The sequence below is a fragment of the Oncorhynchus keta genome, chromosome 2 (genome assembly GCF_023373465.1).
Source record: "Oncorhynchus keta strain PuntledgeMale-10-30-2019 chromosome 2, Oket_V2, whole genome shotgun sequence".
Classification (NCBI taxonomy): Eukaryota; Metazoa; Chordata; class Actinopteri; order Salmoniformes; family Salmonidae; genus Oncorhynchus; species Oncorhynchus keta.
The window spans coordinates 14970066-14992822 of record NC_068422.1 but is presented as its reverse complement, the minus strand read 5'-3'; the positions used below and the strand labels follow the sequence as shown (position 1 = coordinate 14992822).

At 42.7% G+C, this 22757-nt stretch overlaps 2 protein-coding genes and 1 non-coding gene across 8 annotated transcripts in view; 2 read left to right on the top strand and 1 right to left on the bottom strand.

The window, feature by feature from the left end:
• The first annotated feature begins 2140 nt into the window (after positions 1-2140).
• On the top strand, positions 2141-2222 carry trnal-uag (transfer RNA leucine (anticodon UAG)). Its single transcript has one exon. It is a non-coding gene; the product is annotated as a tRNA-Leu (tRNA).
• A 244-nt stretch (positions 2223-2466) lies between these two features.
• tha1 (threonine aldolase 1) lies at positions 2467-5245 on the bottom strand. Its single transcript, XM_052472835.1, has 7 exons — positions 4867-5245; positions 4460-4543; positions 4081-4169; positions 3802-3987; positions 3486-3623; positions 3166-3358; positions 2467-3051 (listed from the first exon to the last, which is right to left on the bottom strand). Exons 1-7 carry the CDS (start codon positions 5144-5146, stop codon positions 2744-2746), a joined length of 1278 nt encoding a protein of 425 aa, XP_052328795.1. The 5' UTR covers positions 5147-5245; the 3' UTR covers positions 2467-2743.
• Positions 5246-5353: 108 nt separating this feature from the next.
• Positions 5354-22757, top strand: part of LOC118397063 (myocardin-related transcription factor A-like) — a 64350-nt gene continuing 46946 nt past the window's right edge. For 3 of the 6 annotated variants that reach the window (XM_035791517.2, XM_035791527.2, XM_035791484.2), the window contains exons 1-4: positions 5354-5502; positions 5939-5990; positions 6703-6770; positions 22087-22272. In XM_035791517.2, the coding sequence (XP_035647410.1) occupies positions 22149-22272 (124 nt within the window). In that variant the 5' untranslated portion in view covers positions 5354-5502; positions 5939-5990; positions 6703-6770; positions 22087-22148. The other 3 variants (XM_035791507.1, XM_035791490.1, XM_052472834.1) reach the window with 3 other exon arrangements.

Below are 22757 nucleotides of genomic sequence, written 5' to 3'. Positions count from 1 at the left end.
ATTATATTTGGATTAATTCAATGGTAATTAATTGACGTGAAGTGTCAATGTTCATTCATGTGTCAATGTTCAGTCAATGTTTGTTTCTCTTTGCTTATTTAAGTTGTTCTTGCCATAATATGGACTTGGTCTTTTACCAAATAGGGCTATCTTCTGTACACCATCCCTACCTTGTCACAACACAACTGATTGGCTCAAACGCATTAAGAAGGAAAGAAATTCCACAAATGAACTTTTAACAAGGCACACCTGTTAATTGAAATGCATTCCAGGTGACTACCTCATGAAGCTGGTTGAGAGAATGCCAAGAGTGTGCAAAGCTATCATCAAAGCAAAGGGTGGCTACCTTGAAGAATCTAAAATATATTTTGATTTGTTTTTTGGTTACTACATGATTTCATATATGTGTAACGGATGTGAAACGGCTAGCTTAGTTAGCGGTGTGCGCTAAATAGCGTTTCAATCGGTTACGTCACTTGCTCTGAGACCTTGAAGTAGTAGTTCCCCTTGCTCTGCAAGGGCCGCGGCTTTTGTGGAGCGATGCTTCGAGGGTGACTGTTGTTGATGTGTGCAGAGGGTCCCTGGTTCGCGCCCGGGTATGGGCGAGGGGACGGACGTGAAGTTGTACTGTTACATATGTTATTTCATAGTTTTGATGTCTTCACTATTATTCTACAATGTAGAAAATAGTATAAACAAAGAAAAACCCTTGAATAAGTAGGTGTGTCAACTCTTGACTGGTGCTGTATATATTTAACAAACAAACAAATACAGTATGACCCTCACACCAAATACAGAATATGCCCCACCACATTTGATATGATGCATTGGTGGAGGATGCCCTGGCGTTCGGCAACGTTCACCCCATTGTCCTGAATGCCTAGACATGACAATTTAAGCCTCTCCAGGGAACAAACCCAACGCTGGCAGCGGCGTGGGTCCGGATGCCAGGACGTCCCCTGAGCCTGAGCGAGCAGGTCGGGTCTTAGCGGCAGCTGCTATGGGGTCCCGGAGAGGAGGGACAACAGAAGGCTGAACTATGGTCGTCTCGGTTAGTTATGGGGCGATCAGGAGCAGCCAGTGGCCCTTAAAACTGACCCTGTCTTGCGTAGCTGTGATCAGGGGAATGGTGGGAACGCATAAAGTGTTGTTGCCGGCGAATCGTGAGCAAGGGCTTCCAAACCCAGAGAGTGCATGGCGAACTGCCCTGAGCTCCAGCACATTGATGTGCTTGCCACTCCATGGGGGCTCCTGCGTCCGCTCACTGCCATGTGTTGATAATGAGATATGTAGATAGGGCGAGTCGGTCAAGGATCGATTCGGACAAGGTGGTCAATTATATGACAAGCGACAGTTTATTCAGAGTAAAGATATCTGGTACAACGTATACGGGCTCATTCATTTGGCTCCCAAGGAACCAGCAGAAAAAAGCCCCGATAACAGATTGCAAGCATGTTATGTACAGTACAGAAAGTGGGTTGAGTCTGGAAGTCACGGTCTTTTGGTTGGCCACAGTTGAGGTGTTGTCTTCTTGGATTGGTCCTGTTGAGCCGTCCGTCGTTCCTCCGGGTCTCGTCGGGCTGTTCTCAGTCACACAATGTTCGGCTAGGAAGGAGATTGTGTGTGTGTGCTTGTGTCTGCAAGTCAAGGCTGTGTCTCTTCCTCCCAATGTGTGGGTGTATGTCTTATCTGTGTGTCCTTGGCAGTTAGTGTGTGTATGTGTGTGTGCTGTGTGTGTGTGGGTGTGGAAGCTATCCTGTATGGGACCTAACATGTTTCACTGTGAAAATACGTTGTCTCAGTTATAGCAATGTAATAGCAGTAAGCTGGTCATTTGCATAAGAAATAGCACTTCCTAACACATGCCTCTGAACACTGCCCCCAACCCGCTAGCGAGGTCTCGGTGCACACTAGCTCCCTGCAGTGGAATCTGTTCATTATTACTCCCTCCAACAGGAAGGAGTGTGAGTACCATTTCAACAGAGTCCTCACACACGCATTTGTCACCGATAGCGCACGACGTCTCGGTCGTCTCCAATAGAAACTCTCGGTTATTGTCTTACTTTTGAATCAATGATTATGGTCTGTTTATAACCATGCTGTATTCAAATTCTTTTTTGTTTGCATGATAAATTATGACGGTAGCGTGGCCGAGTGGTCTAAGGCGCTGGATTTAGGCTCCAGTCATTTCGATGGCGTGGGTTCGAATCCCACCGCTGCCAGAATATTTTAATTATGTTTTTCCTTTCTCAACCAGGTCGAACAATGTGTTACGAGTTGTATGCTTTAATCCAAGTCAACTACAAAATATGTGAAAAGTGTCTGGACTGTTTCATAGACTGGTGATAGTAGTACATGACGCACCCATTTCGTGGAAGAACAGCCATGACAAGGACCTGTAGTGACTGACATCTTATGGCGTTTCATAGTCATTACATTTCAATGAGAACACTCGAGGGCAGCTGCTTGTTGACAATCCCATAATTTATTAGTTTCTTAGTTAGAAAGACTTACCTCTAAGAAATACGTCTGTATAAGAAACATATTCCCAAAATAAAGTATAATACTTGTATTTAAATCCATGAAATGCTGTTATGATTAATATACATATTATTCATAAAATAATCAAAATTAAAAATCAACTCTTCGCAAAGTGCTTCAAGTGAATCCCTCTAAATGAGAGATTAATGATCAGGGGCCCAACCAGCAGCTCGCCATGTTGGGGTTAAATCTATGCAAGGCTTCATTGAGCCCTGAGCCTCTGCTGAGAGTGTTGCCTGGCCACAAACTGCAGCTTTTGGATGGCCAGCTGAGTGTCCTCCAGTGAGATGCCCAGATGCCAGACGGCCCTGACAGAGTCTCCAATGTGGGGGAACATAAGTACCCGTACCCCCTGCCCCATAGCGGCCTGCTCGCCTTCCCCCACCGCAGCCATCAGAGCACAGAACTCTGTTGGGGTCAACGAGGCGTCCCGCAGACGAAACCGCAGGATGTTGGTTTCTACAGCAGCCATGTCGACCTCGTAGAGAGGAGGGTCGCACTCCAACAGAGCTACACACATACACACACACAGAGGTTGTGACAGAGTGGTCAAGAATATATGATGAAATAGAAACGTCCACGTGTGTGTCTTGCAGGTGTACATTTGTGTGTTTGTGTGCCCACCCTGTGCGAAGGTCCTGGCATGACGGTGGTCTTCCTCCAGCCTGTTGATCATGTCCCCCAATGCCAGCTTGCCAGCAGCTGCCAGAATTCCCACCTGGCGCAGCCCTCCGCCCAGGGCTTTACGACAACGCACCGCCCTGGAAATGAAGTCCTGAGGGCCAGCCAGCATGGTGCCCACTGGAGCACCCAGACCCTGCAACACACAGGATCATATGCAGGATCACACAGCAGGTAACACATAGCAGGTAACACACAGTGTCTATCTCACAAATACATAATTCCAGCTGATGGTGTGTGCGTGTGTGTATATGTGTTCTGACCTTGGACAGGCAGACGCTGACGGTGTGTGTGTTTTGTAGGATTGTAGATGGGGCGACTTTCTGGGCAATGGCTGCATTCATCATTCTTGCTCCGTCCATGTGTACAGCCAGACCATATCTGTCTGCTCGCGCCTTTACCTGAGGGAGAGACACACAACAAAGCAGAGTTACAACACCATACCTTTCTGCAAGACTCTCGAGCACACACACACACACACACACACACACACACACACACACACACACACACACACACACACACACACACACACACACACACACACACACACACACACACACACACACACACACACACCTCCTGCAGGAAGGGTAGGGGCAGCACGCGGCCTCCCTGTATGTTGTGTGTGTTCTCCACACACACCAGGCGTGAGCGGGGGTAGTGGGCGTCGGGGTAACCATGGCGAATCTTGGACTCCAGCTGATCCAGATCAAAGGTCCCGTCAGGTAGATTGGTCACCGTGGTGGAGTGGACACCAGCCAGCTGACACACACATTACAGTCACGTGTTTTTAGTGTGCACTTTAAGTTTATGTGTGCAGTGGCTGTGTGTGTAATCTGTGCGTGTTCACTGTACCTGAGCACTCCCTCCCTGCTCGTAGATGTGGAGGTGTGACAGATCTCCAACGATCATCTCGTCTCCTCTCTCCCTGCAGTGCACCATTACTGGACAACACATAAACACACCCAAAAAGTATTACACAATTACTACTATGTTGATCCACCTTCCGCACAGCCATGTAGAAAGATCAGCTGTAAACCCATTGCAGATCCAGTCTCCTCTCACCAACACAACTGAACACACACACAGACACAGACACACACACACACACACACACACACACACACACACACACACACACACACACACACACACACACACACACACACACACACACACACACACACACACACACACACACACACACACATACACAGCTAGTTATTTCTCTCACCTGCTATGAGGTTTGCCATGGTTCCAGATGGGACATAGAGAGCTGCCTCCATCCCAAACACCTCTGCAGCCATCTTCTGGAGCTCTGTACATGCCCACACAAATTTGCCAAATTAAATCAGGTTCATAAAAATGGAAAGGATGCATCATAAAAGAATACAAACAGGTCCAAGTCAGTGCAATCAGATCACAGTACCACACTAATGAATTATGCAGTGTGTGCACCCCATGCACTTCACTACAAAATGCTTATTACACTGTTTTACATACTTTTATAAATCGGCCAGAACTTTGATCGGTGAAAGATAAGTATAAAATAATGAGGTCATAATGATGAGCACCTTCTACAAATCAGTTAAGCAACTCCATATGCTTGCCAAAACTCATACATCATCTAATTTCTCTGACCATTTACTGTTGGATCCTCCCCGAATACATCGTCCCCAACCTCGGCCTCTGCCATGGCCTGACGCATGGCCGCTCCAGGCTTGGTCACGGTGTCGCTACGGAGGTCCACTGTCCGGGCAGAGGATGCCCCGGACAGGGAAGGGTCGACTGGTTTAGCGATCTCATAGTAGAGTCGAGAGGGTCCTCGTCCAAGCCCCACGCGATGTTTTGGTGAGATGACACCCCGGTTTACACACTGCAACAAGGCACGGGCCGGAATCTTTAACGTTTTTAAAAACATGTTTTCTGTCGTTTTGAGCACCGCAGAAAACCAGTTCACTCATCCATTGTTTTAGCTGTGAACTTTGGATCGTTGTATTCGACAATCATTGATTCGATCTCCCGTGGCTGCCAGGCCAGAGTAATGGAAAAAGATCAGAAATATCCCAGAAGGTGGCGCCACAGAACATGTATTTTACTACACCAGCCCACAACACAGAAAGAGTTCATTGCCATGATCCAACCCTGGGTTTAATGTCTATGAATTCAACTTCTCTTCATGCAAAAACAATGCCAGAAAGCAAATACATGTATGCCATACATTAATCTATATTATTCCCCAAGCAGTTAACATCTCATCCAGTCGTGTGGTTAGATGTGAGTATATATTTGATACTTTTTTGTTGTAATATAGCTTTGATACTTCAAGTTGTTGCTAACTATAAGGAAATACGGATGTGCATTTCTAGCTGAGAAGAGGGTTTTCCGGTCAAAGTTTCCTTTGTGAGTCGAAGTGGTGCACCACTAAAGCCAAAGCCGTGTAACCTCGTTAACAACATTAATAACTAAAATTATAAGTAGCTAACAAGAACACGCATTCATTTAAATAATACATTCACGACATAGAGAAAGATACCTTGCAATTTGGTTGAAAGCCACAGGCTCCACCGCGTGACAAGACTGACAGGTAGCTGCTAGCATCAGATGCTAAGCTAACTATTTATTGTAGCTAACTGTCTGGAGCGGGGGAGGTGGACTTGTCTAGCTATCTTTACTGTCGATATATTCACATAAAACCATTTTCTGTTTGCAGCTGTGGAAGTATTGGATTTCGTTATTCAATAGTTCTGCGTTGGACCATTCAGGTGAGCTCCCACTGCGTAACTAACTAGCTAGTTTGCTAGATAGCTAACGTTAGCTATTGTATTGTTGTCAAAGGGTATTGTGTAACATTAGCTACGTTATTTGCTAGCGAGCTGCCATATGAGCCGATGACAGCAGTCGTGACATCCGTGGTTAGCGCAATAGCTAACTGTGGATTTGGTTATCTAATCATAGACATTGCCCTTGATACCGACGTTTTAACTAAGTTATCAGGCCATCATGTTGCACCATACATCTACATACACACATACATAAATAGCTAGATAGCTGACCAGGTCCGTGTAATAATAGTTTGTATTCATGTCATGAATGATGATCTGCATCAAGATGGGGATGGAACAAATTATTGATGAAGAGTAGGCCTAACTGTAGCAATGTGCTTGGACTAAAGACCCTCTCTTTCCCTTCCTCTTAACTGTAGCAATGTGCTTGGACTAAAGACCCTTTGCCTTTACCTCCCTTCTCACCTAATTTGCTCACATTGTATATAGACTTGTTTATACTGTATTATTGACTGTATGTTTGTTTTACTCCATGTGTAACTCTGTGTCGTTGTATCTGTCGAACTGCTTTGCTTTATCTTGGCCAGGTCGCAATTGTAAATGAGAACTTGTTCTCAACTACCCTACCTGGTTAAATAAAAATAAAATAAATAAATAAAAAAGACACTCTCTTTCCCTTCCTCTCCTTCAGCACTCATCCCAACTGTGTGCTGAAATGGAAAAACCCTCTCATTTGTTTTCAAGTATTTAGAGGAACAGGTAAGCTCACATTTCCTGTTAAACATCCAGTCCCATCACTAATTTCCTGTTGTCATAACAGAGTTTAGCTAGATCTCTATTTACCTTCCATTGATGAATGTAACTTATAGATATAGCTATAATACATCACTGTGCATTTCTCCTGAGACAAACTGGTGACAGATGACGGTTGCTAACAGTCAGTGTTCCTATTCATTAGTAGCTGTTTTGCACTTCTAAGATGCAAAACCCACATTCCAGCCAGGTGGGAGGCATGCCTGCTGTGTTACTTTGTGAACGTGATGAGCACAGATCTGCACAGAGTAGTGTAGGCGTGCAGTTGGAGGAATGCCAGAGAACCGTCCCTTCCCAATGTCATTATGTTAGCACAATGCACTACATGTTTCAACAATAACCCTCATACAGGAGAGATGCTGGCAATGCCAAAACAACCATCAGAGATCACATATCTTTTTGTGATGATGTATAATACGAAAACCTGATATTGATGTTTGGGTGTCAAGGATTGTGATCAACAACATGGTGACATTGCGTTCACCTCCAAAACTTGACTATGTTCTGATAGTACATTGTACATGACATTACGCCACCTAATGAATTGATTGTGATGTGTTCTATTGTGACTCCATACCATATCTTGCATTGTAACATTATTCAAGTTCTGCTGCTGCACTATGACCTCATCCACACTCAAGAATGTTGAGTGTGGATGCATTGTGATGCATTGCATTGTGACATTTATTGTGTTTTGCTGCATTATGACATCATCCACCAAATGTTTAGTTCTTAGTTTACATTGTGAAGTATTTCTTTGTGACACACCGTCGTAGCCTATTTTTACACCACTCAGTGGTGTGAATTACTTAAGTAAAAATATGTTAAAGTACTACTTAAGTATATTTTTGGGTATCTGCACTTAACTTTACTATTTATATTTTGGACTACTTTTACTTCACTACATTCCTATAGACAATATTGTACTTTTTTTCTCCATACATCTGAGTCTGGCGGACTCCAGAAACACATATGCATCTTTTGTAAATAATGTCAGTGTTTGAGTGTGCCCCTGCCTATCTGTAAATTTAAAAAATAAGAAAATGGTGCTGTCTGCTTTGCTTACTTAATATAAGGGATTTTAAAAATGTATTTACTTTTACTTCTGCTTTTGATACTTAAGTATTTTTAAAGCCAAATAATTTTAGACTTTTACTCAAGTAGTATTTTACTGGGTGACTAACTTGCAAAAAAAAAAGTAATTCCTGTATCTATACTTTTACTTTTTCCTCCACTGGTTCTACTTCTGCATAGGGCTGGGAATTGCCAGGGACCTCACGAAACAATATTATCATGACACTTAGGTGCTGCTGTGATATGTATTGCAATTCTCACTTTTCTATATGCATTGAGATTCAATACAGTGATTCTATTGCAGTTCTATGGTCCAAACATATTGCTCACCATATGTCTACTGCAGAGACGAGAGAGCCATAAGAAAACGAGTTTTGATCACGCATGGAAATAAAAGTGCTGAAAAAAATGTGGCTCTCTATTTAAAAAATTGATGCAGAACAAGCTATGAAGGAAAAATACTGGAGTTTCAGTGCAGGTACAGCCAACTAGCACAAAGATGATATTGTCAAAACTATACGATATATCGGCAAATAATAATACAGTTACAAATAATTCCAGTTCGCTGCAGCTAGCGACTGGAACGAGCTGCAAAAAACACTCAAACTGGACAGTTATCTCTTCATTCAAAGACTCAATCATGGACACTCTTACTGACAGTTGTCGCTGCTTTGTGTGATGATTGTTGTCTCTACCTTCTTGCCTTCGTGCAGTTGTCTGAGTACAAACATTATTGGGCAATGTTGTACTGCTGCCATGTTGTTCTCATGTGGTGTTGATACCATGCTGTGTTGTTGTTTTAGGTCTCTTTATGTAGTGGTGTGTCTCTTGTCGTGATGGGTTTTGTCCTATATTTTTATTTTTAATCCCAGCCCCTGTCCCTGCAGGAGACCTTTTGCCTTTTTTACTACTGCATTGTGACATCACCCCATGCTTCGAAAACGTGGCCTACAATATGAGTCTTTCAATGGACTGTCTTTCTCTCCCACATGTCACTAAAGGGTTAAATGTAATTCTCTCTAAGTTGACATGTTTCACTGACTTTTTGAAGCTGTTTCTGCTAGTCAAAGATCTCATTCATGATAGCCTCAATTAGCTCAGTGAGGGAACCACGGGGTGAGGCAGTCGCTGATGAGATGAGGTCATTGGTGGGGGTGGGGGGTCTACAGTTACGCAATAGGAGATTGGATGATTCGATCAGACCCGCAATAGCATTTGCTGTAATAAACCATAATAAAGGTCCATTACATTTTGTTGTGGTAAATTGGGTGGAAATGCCTCATGATGTGAGGTCTGAAGGACGAAACAGAGTGTTTCACTGTGGAAACCCTGTTGAGATTGACCAGAAAAGGTTTTTCGGTTGGGGTGTGTTGTCTGACTGGAGACTACTTCCTCAGGCTGCTGGAACATTCAGAAGACAGAAATCCTCTCTGGCCATGTGAGTGTTGTGGTTTTTCCCGAGCCAGTGCCAGGAAACTGCTCCTTATGGTCACATCAACAATCATCTCAAATCAAATTTTATTGGTCACATACACATTTTTAGGTGTAGTGCTTCTACATCTGCATTGCTTGCTGTTTGGGGTTTTAGGCAGGGTTTCTGTATAGCACTTTTTGACATCGGCTGATGTAAAAAGAGCTTTATAAATACATTTGATTCCCAGTTCAAACAGTGCAGCAGTATCTAACAATTCACACATCTAAAAGTAAAATAATGGAATGAAGAAATATATACAGTGGGGCTAAAACGTATTTAGTCAGCCACCAATTGTGCAAAAAAAAGATGAGAGGCCTGTACTTTTCATCATAGGTACACTTCAACTATGACAGACAAAATGAGAAAAGAAATCCAGAAAATCACATTGTAGGATTTTTTTATGAATTTATTTGCAAATTATGGTGGAAAATAAGTATTTGGTCACCTACAAACAAGCAAGATTTCTGGCTCTCACAGACCTGTAACTTCTTCTTTCCTCCACTCATTACCTGTATTAATGGCACCTGTTTGAACTTGTTATCAGTATAAAAGACACCTGTCCACAACCTCAAACTCCACTATGGCCAAGACCAAAGAGCTGTCAAAGGACACCAGAAACAAAATTGTAGACCTGCACCAGGCTGGGAAGACTGAATTTGCAATAGGTAAGCAGCTTGGTTTGAAGAAATCAACTGTGGGGCCAATTATTAGGAAATGGAAGACAAGATACAAGATACAAGATCACTGATAATCTCCCTCGATCTGGGGCTCCACGCAAGATCTCACCCCGTGGGGTCAAAATGATCACAAGAACGGTGAGCAAAAATCCCAGAACCACACGGGGGGACCTAGTGAATGACCTGCAGAGAGCTGGGACCAAAGTAACAAAGCCTACCATCAGTAACGCACCACGCCGCCAGGGACTCAAATCCTGCAGTGCCAGACGTGTCCCCCCTGCTTAAGCCAGTACATGTCCAGGCCCGTCTGAAGTTTGCTAGAGAGCATTTGGATGATCCAGAAGAAGATTGGGAGAATGTCATATGGTCAGATGAAACCAAAATATAACTTTTTGGTAAAAACTCAACTTGTCGTGTTTGGAGGACAAAGAATGCTGAGTTGCATCCAAAGAACACCATACCTACTGTGAAGCATGGGGGTGGAAACATCATGCTTTGGTGCTGTTTTTCTGCAAAGGGACCAGGACGACTGATCCGTGTAAAGGAAGGAATGAAATGGGCCATGTATCGTAACATTTTGAGTGAACCTCCTTCCATCAGCAAGGGCATTGAAGATGAAACGTGGCTGGGTCTTTCAGCATGACAATGATCCCAAACACACCGCCCGGGCAACGGAGTGGCTTTGTAAGAAGCATTTCAAGGTCCTGGAGTGGCCTAGCCAGTCTCTAGATCTCAACCCCATAGAAAATCTTTGGAGGGAGTTGAAAGTCCGTGTTGCCCAGCAACAGTCCCAAAACATCATTGCTCTAGAGGAGATCTGCATGGAGGAATGGGCCAAAATACCAGCAACAGTGTGTACCCTGTGAAGACTTACAGAAAACTTTTGACCTCTGTCATTGCCAACAAAGGGTATATAACAAAGTATTGAGAAACTTTTATTGAACAAATACTTATTTTCCACCATAAGTTGCAAATAAATTCATTAAAAATCCTACAATATGATTTTCTGGATTTTTTTTCTTCTCATTTAGTCTGTCATAGTTGAAGTGTACCTATGATGAAAATTACAGGCCTCTTTTTAAGTGGGAGAACTTGCACAATTGGTGGCTGACTAAATACTTTTTTTGCTCCACTATAAATATTAGGACGAGCAATGTCAGAGTGCCATTGACTATTTGAGAATGACTCAAATATACATTTTCACAAAGTCTGCTGCCTCAGTTTGTATGATGGCAATTTGCATCTACTCCAGGATGTTATGAAGAGTGATCAGATGAATTGCAATTAATTGCAAAGTCCCTCTTTGCCATGTAAATTAACTGAATCCCCCAAAAACATTTCCACTACATTTCAGCCCTGCCGCAAAAGGACCAGCTGACATCATGCCAGTGATTCTCTCGTTAACACAGGTGTGAGTGTTGATGAGGACAAGGCTGGAGATCACTCTGTCATGCTGATTGAGTTCGAATAACAGACTAGAAGCTTCAAAAGGAGGGGGGTGCTTGGAATCATTGTTCTTCCTCTGTCAGCCATGGTTACCTTCAAGGAAACTCGTGCAGTCATCATTGCTTTGCACAAAAAGGGCTTCACAGGCAAGGATATTGCTGCCAGTAAGATTTCACCTAAATCAACCATTTATCGGATCATCAAGAAGTTCAAGGAGAGCGGTTCAATTGTAGTGAAGAAGGCGTCAGGGTGCCCAAGAAAGTCCAGCAAGCACCAGGACCGTCTCCTAAAGTTGGTTCAGCTGCGGGATCGGGGCACCACCATGACAGAGCTTGCTCAGGAATGGCAGCAGGCAGGTGTGAGTGCATCTGCACACACAGTGATGTGAAGACTTTTGGAGGATGGCCTGGTGTCAAGAAGGGCAGCAAAGAAGCCACTTCTCTCCAGGTAAACATCAGGGACAGACTGATATTTTGCAAAAGGTACAGGGATTGGACTGCTGAGGACTGGGGTAGAGTTATTGTCTCTGATGAATCCCCTTTCCGATTGTTAGGGGCATCCGGAAAAAGCTTGTCCGGAGAAGACAAGGTGAGCGCTACCATCAGTCCTGTGTCATGCCAACAGTAAAGCATCCGGAGACCATTCATGTGTGCGGTTGCTTCTCAGCCAAGGGAGTGGGCTCACTCACAATTTTGCCTAAGAACACAGCCATGAATAAAGAATTGTACCAACACATCCTCCGAGTGCAACTTCTCCCAACCATCCAGGAACAGTTTGGTGAATAACAATGCCTTTTCCAGCATGATGGAGCACCTTGCCATAAGACAAAAGGGATAACTAAGTGGCTCGGGGAACAAAACAATGATATTTTGGGTCCATGGCCAGAACTCCCCAGACCTTAATCCCATTGAGAACTTGTGGTCAATCCTGAAGAGGTGGGTGGACAAACAAAACTCCACAAATTCTGACAAACTGAGGCAGCACACTTTGTGAAAATTAATATTTTGTCATTTTCAAAACTTTTGACCATGACTTGTATACGGTTGATATCGGAAGTTTACATACAGCTTAGCCAAAGACATTTAAACTCAGTTTTTCACAATTCCTGACATTTAATCCTAGTAAAAATGCCCTGTCTTAGGTCAGTTAGGATCACCACTTTATATTGAGAATGTGAAATGTCAGAATAATAGTAGAGAGAATGATTTATTTCAGCTTTTATTTCTTTCATCACATTGCCAGTGGGTCAGACGTTTACATACACTCAATTAGTATTTGGTAGCATTTCCTTTTAAATTGTTTAACTTGGGTCAAATGTTTCGGGTAGCCTTCCACAAGCTTCTCACAATAACTTGGGTGAATTTTTGGCCCATTTCTCCTGACAAGAGCTGGTGTAACTGAGTCAGGTTTGTAGGCCTCCTTGCTCACACAAGCTTTTTCAGTTCTGCCCATAAATATTCTGTAGGATTGAGAACAGGGCTTTGTGATGGCCACCTCAATACCTTGACTTTGTTGTCCTTAAGCCATTTTGCCACAACTTTGGAAGTATGCTTGGGGTTATTGTCCATTTGGAAGACCCATTTGCGACTAAGCTTTAACTTCCTGACTGATGTCTTGAGATGTTGCTTAAAAATATCCACATAATTTTCCCCTCTTCATGATGCCATCTATTTTGTGAAGTGCACCAGTCCCTCCTGCAGCAGAGCACCCCCATAACATGATGCTGCCACCCCCGTGCTTCACGGGTGGGATGGTGTTCTTCAGCTTGCCAGCCTCCCCCTTTTTCCTCCAAATATAACAATGGTCATTATGGCCAAACAGTTCTATTTTTGTTTCATCAGACCAGAGGACATTTCTCCAAAAAGTACAGTCTTTGTCCCCATGTTTAGTTACGAACAGTAGTCTGTTTTTTTATGGAGGTTTTGGAGCAGTGGCTTCTTCCTTGCTGCGCGGCCTTTCAGGTTATGTTGATATAGGACTTGTTTTACTGTGGATAAAAATACTTTTGTTCCCGTTCACTCCGGCATCTTCACAAGGTTCTTTGCTGTTGTTCTGGGATTGATTCGCACTTTTCGCACCAAAATATGTTCATCTCTAGGAGACTAGAGATGCATCTCCTTCCTGAGAGGTATGACGGCAGCGTCGTCCCATGGTGTTTATACTTGCGTACTATTGTTTGTTCAGATGAACGTGGTACCATTTAGGCGTTTGGAAATTACTCTCAAGGATGAACCAGACTTGTGGAGGTCTACAGTTTTTTTTTCTGAGGTCTTGGCTGATTTACATTTACATTACATTTAAGTCATTTAGCAGACGCTCTTATCCAGAGCGACTTACAAATTGGTGCATTCACCTTATGACATCCAGTGGAACAGCCACTTTACAATAGTGCATCTAAATCTTTTAAGGGGGGGGGGGGATTTCTTTTGATGTTCCCATGATGTCAAGCAAAGAGGCACTGAGTTTGAAGGTAGGCCTTGAAATACATCCACAGGTACACCTCCAATTGACTGAAATGTCAATTAGCCTATCAGAAGCTTCTAAAGCCATAACATTGTCTAAGCTGTTTTTAAAGGCACAGTGAACTTAGTGTATGTAAACTTCTGACCCACTGGAATTGTGATACAGTGAATAATCTGTCTGTAAACAATTTTGGGAAAAATTACTTGTGTCATGCATAAAGTAGATGTCCTAACCGACTTGCCAAAACTATCGTTTGTTAACTCGAGATTTGTGGAGTGGTTGAAAAACAATTATTGGCAATTATTGGCTCAACCTAAGTGTATGTAAACTTCTGATTTCAACTGTACGTATGAAATGAGTAAAACAGTATGTAAAGCGTTTTGGACACACAAATTAAATACTGCAAGGTTGATAAGGAGCTAGAAGTAGAGCTGCAATGTCTGTCAGCGCAATCTTTTCAGCTTGTGCTGTATGCTGCCACACCCAGACAGACATGGGGAGAGGGGCATTGAGGGAGACTGAGACAAATAGTAGGTTGAGCCTTGGTTGAGCAAGACAACCCCCCTCAAAAAAAATCTCAGCAATAACCTGAGGTTAACACAGAGATCGAGAGAGTGAAAATGAGTAAGTATGTGTGAGTGAGAGGGAGGGAGGGAGAGAGATCCTCAGACAACATAACCTCATTGACAGGCTAGGCCTACTTTGTTCTAGTGGCATTTCTTGCTGCAGTCCATGGGTAGAAAACACACTCATGAAAACAAACAAAATCGACCCTGCAGTGTTATCATTTTGTCTTTATGTAAACCATTCAGAGGTCAGTGTTTCTGCTCAGATTTTTTTCAGCAGAGGTAAGGGGGGTCTGATGTTGTAACATGTCTTTTTGATCTTGAAACCACTTTTCCACAGGAAAATTTAAAAAACAAATGTTTCGTTTAGTGCGCGGCTGCCTTAGGTATTCCATGTCAATTCAGCAACCCATGACTAACTGCGTTGCTTTAATGGAGGACTGGCTTGAATTGTTGACCACTCAATTTATTTTGTCATGAGCAAAAGCTATTGTTTATTTTAGTATTTATTTATTTTTAACCCAAGTTGAGAAGATCATTTTTTGATCCACGCGGGGCTCCCGAGTTGTGCAGGGGTCTAAGGCACTGCAGCTCAGCGCAAGAGGCGTCACTACAGACCCTGGTTCGATTCCAGCCTGTATCACAAACAGACGTATTTGGGAGTTCCATAGGGCAACATACAATTGGCCCACCGTCGTTAGGGTTTGGCCCGGGGTAGGCTGACACATCACATAGAATGAAGAAGCAATATGCTATGCCGCAGCTCCGTCCTGCTTGTCAGACATAGAGAACTGATACTGGTTGTTGGGGTGGGATTGAGGGTGGCTTTTGATAATTTTACTGGATTCCTCATGTTTTATTGTTAGGAAGAATTATAGTCCAAATCAGATGTTCTGTACTAATATTTATTTAATATTATATGAATCCTATAAATTAAAATGGCCAATTTTGGCACAATAAATTAGTTTAATTTCTCAGATTAAATAATTGAACAAAATGTTTAAGGAATCCTAATCTTATCTGTTTGTAACTACAACTTTTTTGGCAAAATCTGAGATGGGGGGTGTAAATCCTCTCTTGTGCTTTTTGAGGTCCAACGACCCTAAAGGGCAGGTATTCCCAAACTATGCCCAATGCCGTCGGGGATACGCCAAATAAAAATGTGATTCACCTTGACATTTTCTAACGGTCCATTTACATTTTTGTTCGGGGCTATACATTTGGGTAATTTTTTTTCTTGCCTGAGTAGCCTCGTTACACTGCCAAAATAAAACCATCTAGTATTGCGTGAAATAACAACACAATGTCAAATACATGTAGCCTAGTCAAATAATGAACATCCGATCACATGAACCGTTACTCTCTCGCGGGAATTCCACTAACGGTCCGTATGTAGCCAAACGTAGCTGCTGCTCATTCCGTTTGCTCGAGCATCACTCAATGTTTTAAAACAGTAAGGCCCGTGTCCATAGAGACACATACCAGCTCTACTGGTAGTACTGCTACTACCAGTAGTACGACACCTGCACCTGTCGACGACACAAGTTGTTCTGCTTCCACGAGCACATCCAATGCTAGCATCAGTAATTCTACATTTGTTGTTAGCCCAGCTAGTATGGACACTGACAGTTGTGAATCTGATGCAGCCAAAGAGCTACTGGCCCCTTACCCGGGAAAGCACCGAACAACAGACAGGGACGTTGGACCATCGAAGAGGCGCTAATATGATGAACTACATTGATTTGTGGTTCACTTACATTGGGAGTAGTGCCTTTCCTCAACCACAGTGTGTTTATGTGTGAAAGTACTATCTCACAACTCAATGAAACCTTCACTTTTGCGCAGACATTTAGAAACTAAACATGCCAATTTGAAAAATAAGCCACAGGATATTTTTGAGTGAGAATTAAGACGACTTTCGAGTAGTAAGACATGTATATAAGCAATGGATACCATTAATAAGAAGGGGCTAGAAGCGTCTTACATGGTGAGCTTCCGAGTGGCTAGGACAGGCAAGCCCCATATTAATGTGCAGGACTTAATTCTTCCTGCTGCCGCGGATATGGCTGGGACAATGCTGGGGGAAAATGTCCAAAAAACTATACAGACAATTTCTTAATCAAACACACTTTCACAACGGATCAGTGACATGACAGGAGATGTTTTGAAATAATTACTGCTTCGCATACATGCCAGTGAATTCTATGCGTAACAGCTGGATGACTCAACAGACGTGGCGGACCTGGCACCTGTCTGTTACGTTTATGGGGGGTCAATTAAGGAAGACATCCTCTTCTGCAAACCATTGGAAACCAGGACAACAGGAGAGGATATTTTTTAAGTACTGGACAGCTTTGTGACATCAAATGGACTTTAGTGGTTAAGATGGGGTGGTATCTGTACTGATTGCGCAAAAGCCATGACAGCGCATGCGAGCAGTTGCTCCCGACACCACTTGTGTACACTGCAGCATCCACCGAGAGGCTTTTGCTGCCAAGGGAATGCCTGACCACTTGAAATATGTTTTGGACACTACAGTGAAAATGGTTAACTTTGTTAAAGCAAGACTCCTGAACTCTCGTGTATTTTCTGTACTATACCATGATATGGGCAGCGACCATGTAACGCTTTTACAACATACAGAAGTGCGCTGGTTATCAAGGGGCAAAGTATTGACACGTTTTTTTTTCTTATTGAAAGAAAAAACTTTAAGCTCATTTACTGAGCATTTTCACTTGTCTGACCGCTTTCATGATGATGAGTTTCTCACACGACTGGCCTATCTTGGTGATGGTTTTTCTCGCCTGAATGATCTAAATCTAGGATTACTGCGACTCTCCGCAACTATATTCAACGTGCGGAACAAAATTGAGGCTATGATTAAGAAGTTAGAGCTCTTCTCTGTCTGCATTAACAAGGACAACACACACGTCTTTTCATCATTGTATGATATTTTTGTGTGCAAATGAACTCAAGCTTACGGACAATGTAAAATGTGATATAGCGAAGCAGCTGTGTGTGTTGGGTGCGCAATTACGCAGGTACTTTCCTAAAACGGATGACACAAACAACTGGATTCGTTATCCCTTTCATGCCCTGCCTCCAGTACACTTAACAATATCTGAACAAGAGAGCCTCATCGAAATTGCAACAAGCGGTTCTGTGAAAATGTTATTTAATCAGAAGCCACTGCCAGATTTCTGGATCCTGCATTTGCAAATCTCGCTGTTAAGACACTGATGCCCTTTGCAACCACGTACCTATGTGAGAGTGGATTCTTAGCCCTCACTAGCATGAAAACTAAATACAGGCACAGAATGTGTGTGGATAATGATTTAAGACTGAGACTCCAATACAGCCCAACATTGCAGAGTTATGTGCTTCCTTTCAAGCACACCCTTCTCATTAACCTGTGGTGAGGTATTCAATTTTCGATGAACAAAAAAGGTTTTATGTAAGATGGTTAAATAAAGAACAAAATGATGGATTACTATTATTTGTGCCCTGGTCCTATAAGAGCTCATTGTAACTTACCACAAACCGGGTTGTGATAAACTCACACTAATTCTTATACTTAATATATATATATATATATATATATATATATGTGTGTGTGTGTGTGTGTGTGTGTGTGTGTGGCAGGCTTACAATGATGTAAAAATAAAATAAACATTTGAGAGTGTGCTGACCCTGGTGCTAGAGGGGGTACGCAGCTGGAGGTTGAATGTTTGAAGGGGTACGGGACTATAAAAAGTTTGGGAACCACTGCAATAGGGGAACAACCCTAAATGATAGACTGCGCTGAAGTCAACCATAACCATAAAGTGTCAGAGGTCAAGGGAAATGCAAGATGCTAATTCCTCATGATGATTGACTTTATAATCCTTAGCCTGCAGCCATGCATTCTTAAATTGGGTGTTCTTTCTGTGTCTGAGAATTGCACAAGTGTTCTGGGTTCTACCTCTCAGCCCTGAGTAACAGATAGATGTAGCTTACTCCCCTATCGACCCTAACCCTCGGCCAAAGTCTTTACAGAACTGGTCATGATGGGGGAGGGTGGGCAAAATTGGTCTTGGACAGCCACAGATTTGAGTCCTACCCCAGGTTAAATACACACCTCGTAAAACTAAGTGGTCTAAATGTAAATCCAATATTAAGCTAAACGATATCATAACCGCCATCGATAAAAGACAGTACTGTGCAGCTGTCTTCATCGACCTGGCCAAGGCGTTCGACTCTGTCAATCACCGTATTCTTATCGGCAGACTCAACAGCCTTGGTTTCTCAAATGACTGCCTCGCCTGGTTCACCAACTACTTCTCAGACAGAGTTCAGTGTGTCAAATCGGAGGGCCTATTGTCCGGACCTCTGGCAGACTATAGGGTGCCACAAGGTTCAATTCTCGGTCCGACTCTCTTCTCTCTATACATCAATGATGTTGCTCTTGCTGCGGGTGGTTCCCTGATCCACCTCTACGCAGACAACACCATTCTGTATACATATGGCCCTTCTTTGGACACTGTGTTAACAAACCTCCAGACGAGCTTCAACGCCATACAACACTCCTTCCGTGGCCTCCAATGCTCTTAAACACTAGTAAAACGAAATGCATGCTACTTCACTGATCGCTATCCACCCGCCCGACAAGCATCACTAGTTTGAACGGTTCTGACTAAGAAAATGTGGACATCTACAAATACCTAGGTGTCTGGCTAGACTGTAAACTCGACTTCCAGACTCATATTAAGCATCTCCAATCCAACATTAAATCTTGAATCGGCTTCCTATTTCTCAACAAAGCCTCCTTCACTCATGCTGCCAAACATACCCTCGTAAATCTGACTATCCTACCGATCCTTGACTTCGGCGATGTAATTTACAAGATGGCCTCCAACACTCTACTCAACAAATTGGATGTAGTCTACCACCGTGCCATCCGTTTTGTCACCAATGCCCCATATACTACCCACTAGAGGTCGACCGATTATGATTTTTCAACTCCGATACCGATTATTGGAGGACTACAAAAGCCGATACCGATTTAATCGGACGATTTAAAAAATACAATTAAAATAAAATTAAAAAAAATAAAAAATTGTAATAATGATAATTACAAAAATACTGAATGAACACTTATTTTAACTTAATATAATACATCAATAAAATCAATTTAGCCTGAAATAAATAATGAAACATGTTCTATTTTGTTTTAATAATGCAAAAACAAAGTGTTGGAGAAGAAAGTAAAAGTGCAATATGTGCCATGTAAGAAAGCTAACATTTAAGTTCCTTGCTCAGAACATGAGAACATATGAAAGCTGGTGGTTCCTTTTAACATAAGTCTTCAATATTCCCAGGTAAGAAGTTTTAGGTTGAAGTTATTATAGGAATTATAGGACTATTCCTCTCTATACCATTTGTATTTCATATACCTTTGGATGTTCTTATAGGCACTTTAGTATTGCCAGTGTAACAGTATAGCTTCCGTCCCTCTCCTCGCTCCTCCTACCTGGGCTCGAACCAGGAACACAACGACAACAGCCACCCTCGAAGCAGGGTTACCCATCTCTCCACAAAAGCCGCGGCCCTTGCAGAGCAAGGGATACCACCACTCCAAGTCTCAGAGCGAGTGACGTTTGAAACGCTATTAGCACGCACCCCGCTAACTAGCGAGCCATTTCACATCGGTTACACGAGCCTAATCTCGGGAGTTGATAGGCTTGAAGTCATAAACAGCTGCTGGCAAACGCATGAAAGTGCTGTTTGAATGAATGCTTATGAGCATGCTGCTGCCTACCATCGCTCAGTCAGACTGCTCTATCAAATCATAGACTTAGTTATAACATGATAACACACAGAAATACGAGCCTTCGGTCATTAATATAGTAATATCCGTAAACTATCATCTCGAAAACAGGACTTTTATTCTTTCAGTGAAATACAGAACCGTTCTGTATTTTATCTAACGGGTGGCATCCATAAGTCTAAATATTCCTGTTACATTGCACAACCTTCAATGTTATGTCATAATTACATAAATTCTGGCAAATTAGGTGGCCCAAATTGTTGCATATACACTGACTCTGCGTGCAATGAAAGCAAGAGAATTGACACAATTTCACCTGGTTATATTTCTTTTAGCTAAATATGCAGGTTTAAAAATACATACTTCTGTGTATTGATTTTAAGAAAGGGATTGATGTTTATGGCTAGGTATACATTGAAGCAACGATACACACCGCATCGATTATATGCAACGCAGGACACGCTAGATAACTACACATGGTTGATAATATTACTAGTTTAACTAGTGATTATGATTGTTTGTTTTTTATAAGATAAGTTTAATGCTAGCTAGCAACTTACCTTGGTTTTCTGCATTCGTGTAACAGGCAGTCTCCTCGTGGAGTGCAATGAGAGGCAGGTGGTTAGAGCGTTGGACTAGTTAACTGTTAGGTTGCAAGATTGAATCCCCCGAGCTGACAAGGTAAAAACCTGTCGTTCTGCCCCTGAACGAGGCAGTTAACCCACCGTTCCTAGGCCGTCATTGAAAATAAGAATGTGTTCTTAACTGGCTTGCCTAGTTAAATAAAGGTTAAATAATGGTGTAAAAAATACAAAAATGGGTCAAATCGGTGTCCAAAAATACTGATTTCCGATTGTTATGAAAACTTGAAATCTTCCGATTAATCGGTCGAACTTTACTACCCACCACTGTGACCTGTATGCTTTCGTCAGCTGGCCCTCGCTACATATTCGTCGCCACTGGCTCCAGGTCATCTAGAAGTCTTTGCTAGGTAAAGCTCCGCCTTATCTCAGCTCACGGGTCACCAAAACAACACCCACCCGTAGCACACGCTCCAGCAGGTATATTTCACTGGTCATCCCCAAAGCAAACACCTCCTCCTTTTTCTGCCTTTCCTTCCAGTTCTCTGCTGCCAATGACTGGAACGAATTGCAAAAATCACTGAAGTTGGAGACTTATCTCCCTCACTAACTTTAAGCATCAGCTATCTGAGCAGCTTACCGATCGCTGCAGCTCTAAATAGCCCATCCAATCTACCTACCTCATCCCCATATTGTTTTTATTAACTTTTTTTGCTCTTTTGCACACCAGTATTTCTACTTGCACATCTATCACTCCGGTGTTCATTTGCTAAGTTGTAATTACTTTGCTACTATTGCCTCTTTTATTTCCTTACCTCTCGCCATTTGAACACACTGTATTTGGACTTTTTCTATTGTGTTATTGACTGTACGTTTGTTTATTCCACGTGTAACTCTGTCGTTTGTGTTGTTTTTGTCCTACTGCTTTCCTTTATCTTGGCCAGATCGCAGTTGTAAATGTGAACTTGTTCTCAACTGGCCTACCTGGTTAAATAAAGGTGAAAAAAAAGCTGATAAGCTTAATTAAGTATTCTGGTGCCGGGGTGGAACAAAAGCCCGCATACCCTGCAGTTTCTTGGACCAGAGTTCCCCACCTCGTTGAAATGATATTTTCTGCGTAGGATCATTTACAAACCTAACCAACCTCCTTTTAAATTCTGTTTTATTTCTCACAGGTCTCTCTGTCACCCTGGCAACACTGGAGCCACAGGATGGGAAGGAGCCAAATACCGGCATCATGGTTGTTGCTGTAGCACCCGGCTCCGCACCTAGCCCGCGGAGCGAAGCAGTGACTAATGAGCTTCAGGAGATGACTCTTCAGCCCGCCTCCAACGACATGCCTGTGCGGGACAGGAAGAATGGTGAGTTGGTGTCCCAGGGAAAACGTTCCCTATTCCCCTATACAATTCTCTTCTTTCATCAACTATCAGACATACCGTATCAAGCATACCATCAAATAAATTCAGAATTTATTCCTTAATTTTCCTTCGTTCACTGCCCTATGTGTTGAACTATGCAATGCACTGCCCTTCTGTTTAAATTTCCATTAATTACATTTCCATTCAGAGGTGGAGAAAATAAAATTTAACTTTTCAATGTAAACACACCAGGACATTTACATATGTAAAAGGAACAGATTACATACAGTTAACTGCCAAAATAAAGGAAACGCCAACAAATAGGGCGTTGGGCCATCACGAGCCGCCATAACAGCTTCAATGCGCCTTGGAATAGATTATACAATTGTCTGGTACTCTCTTGGAGGGATGCGAAACCATTGTTCCATGAGAAATTACATAAATTGGTGTTTTGTGGTGGTGGAAAATGATGTCAGGCGCTGCTCCAG

Coding starts and splice junctions, on each gene's coding strand:
- tha1 (XM_052472835.1), bottom strand. CDS start 5,146: ATGTTTTTAAAAACGTTAAAGATTCCGGCCCGTGCCTTGTTGCAGTGT. Junction 4,544..4,866: donor GGAGGATCCAACAGTAAATG/GTCAGAGAAATT, acceptor GGGCATGTACAG/AGCTCCAGAAGATGGCTGCA. Junction 3,988..4,080: donor AGCAGGGAGGGAGTGCTCAG/GTACAGTGAACA, acceptor TGTGTGTGTCAG/CTGGCTGGTGTCCACTCCAC.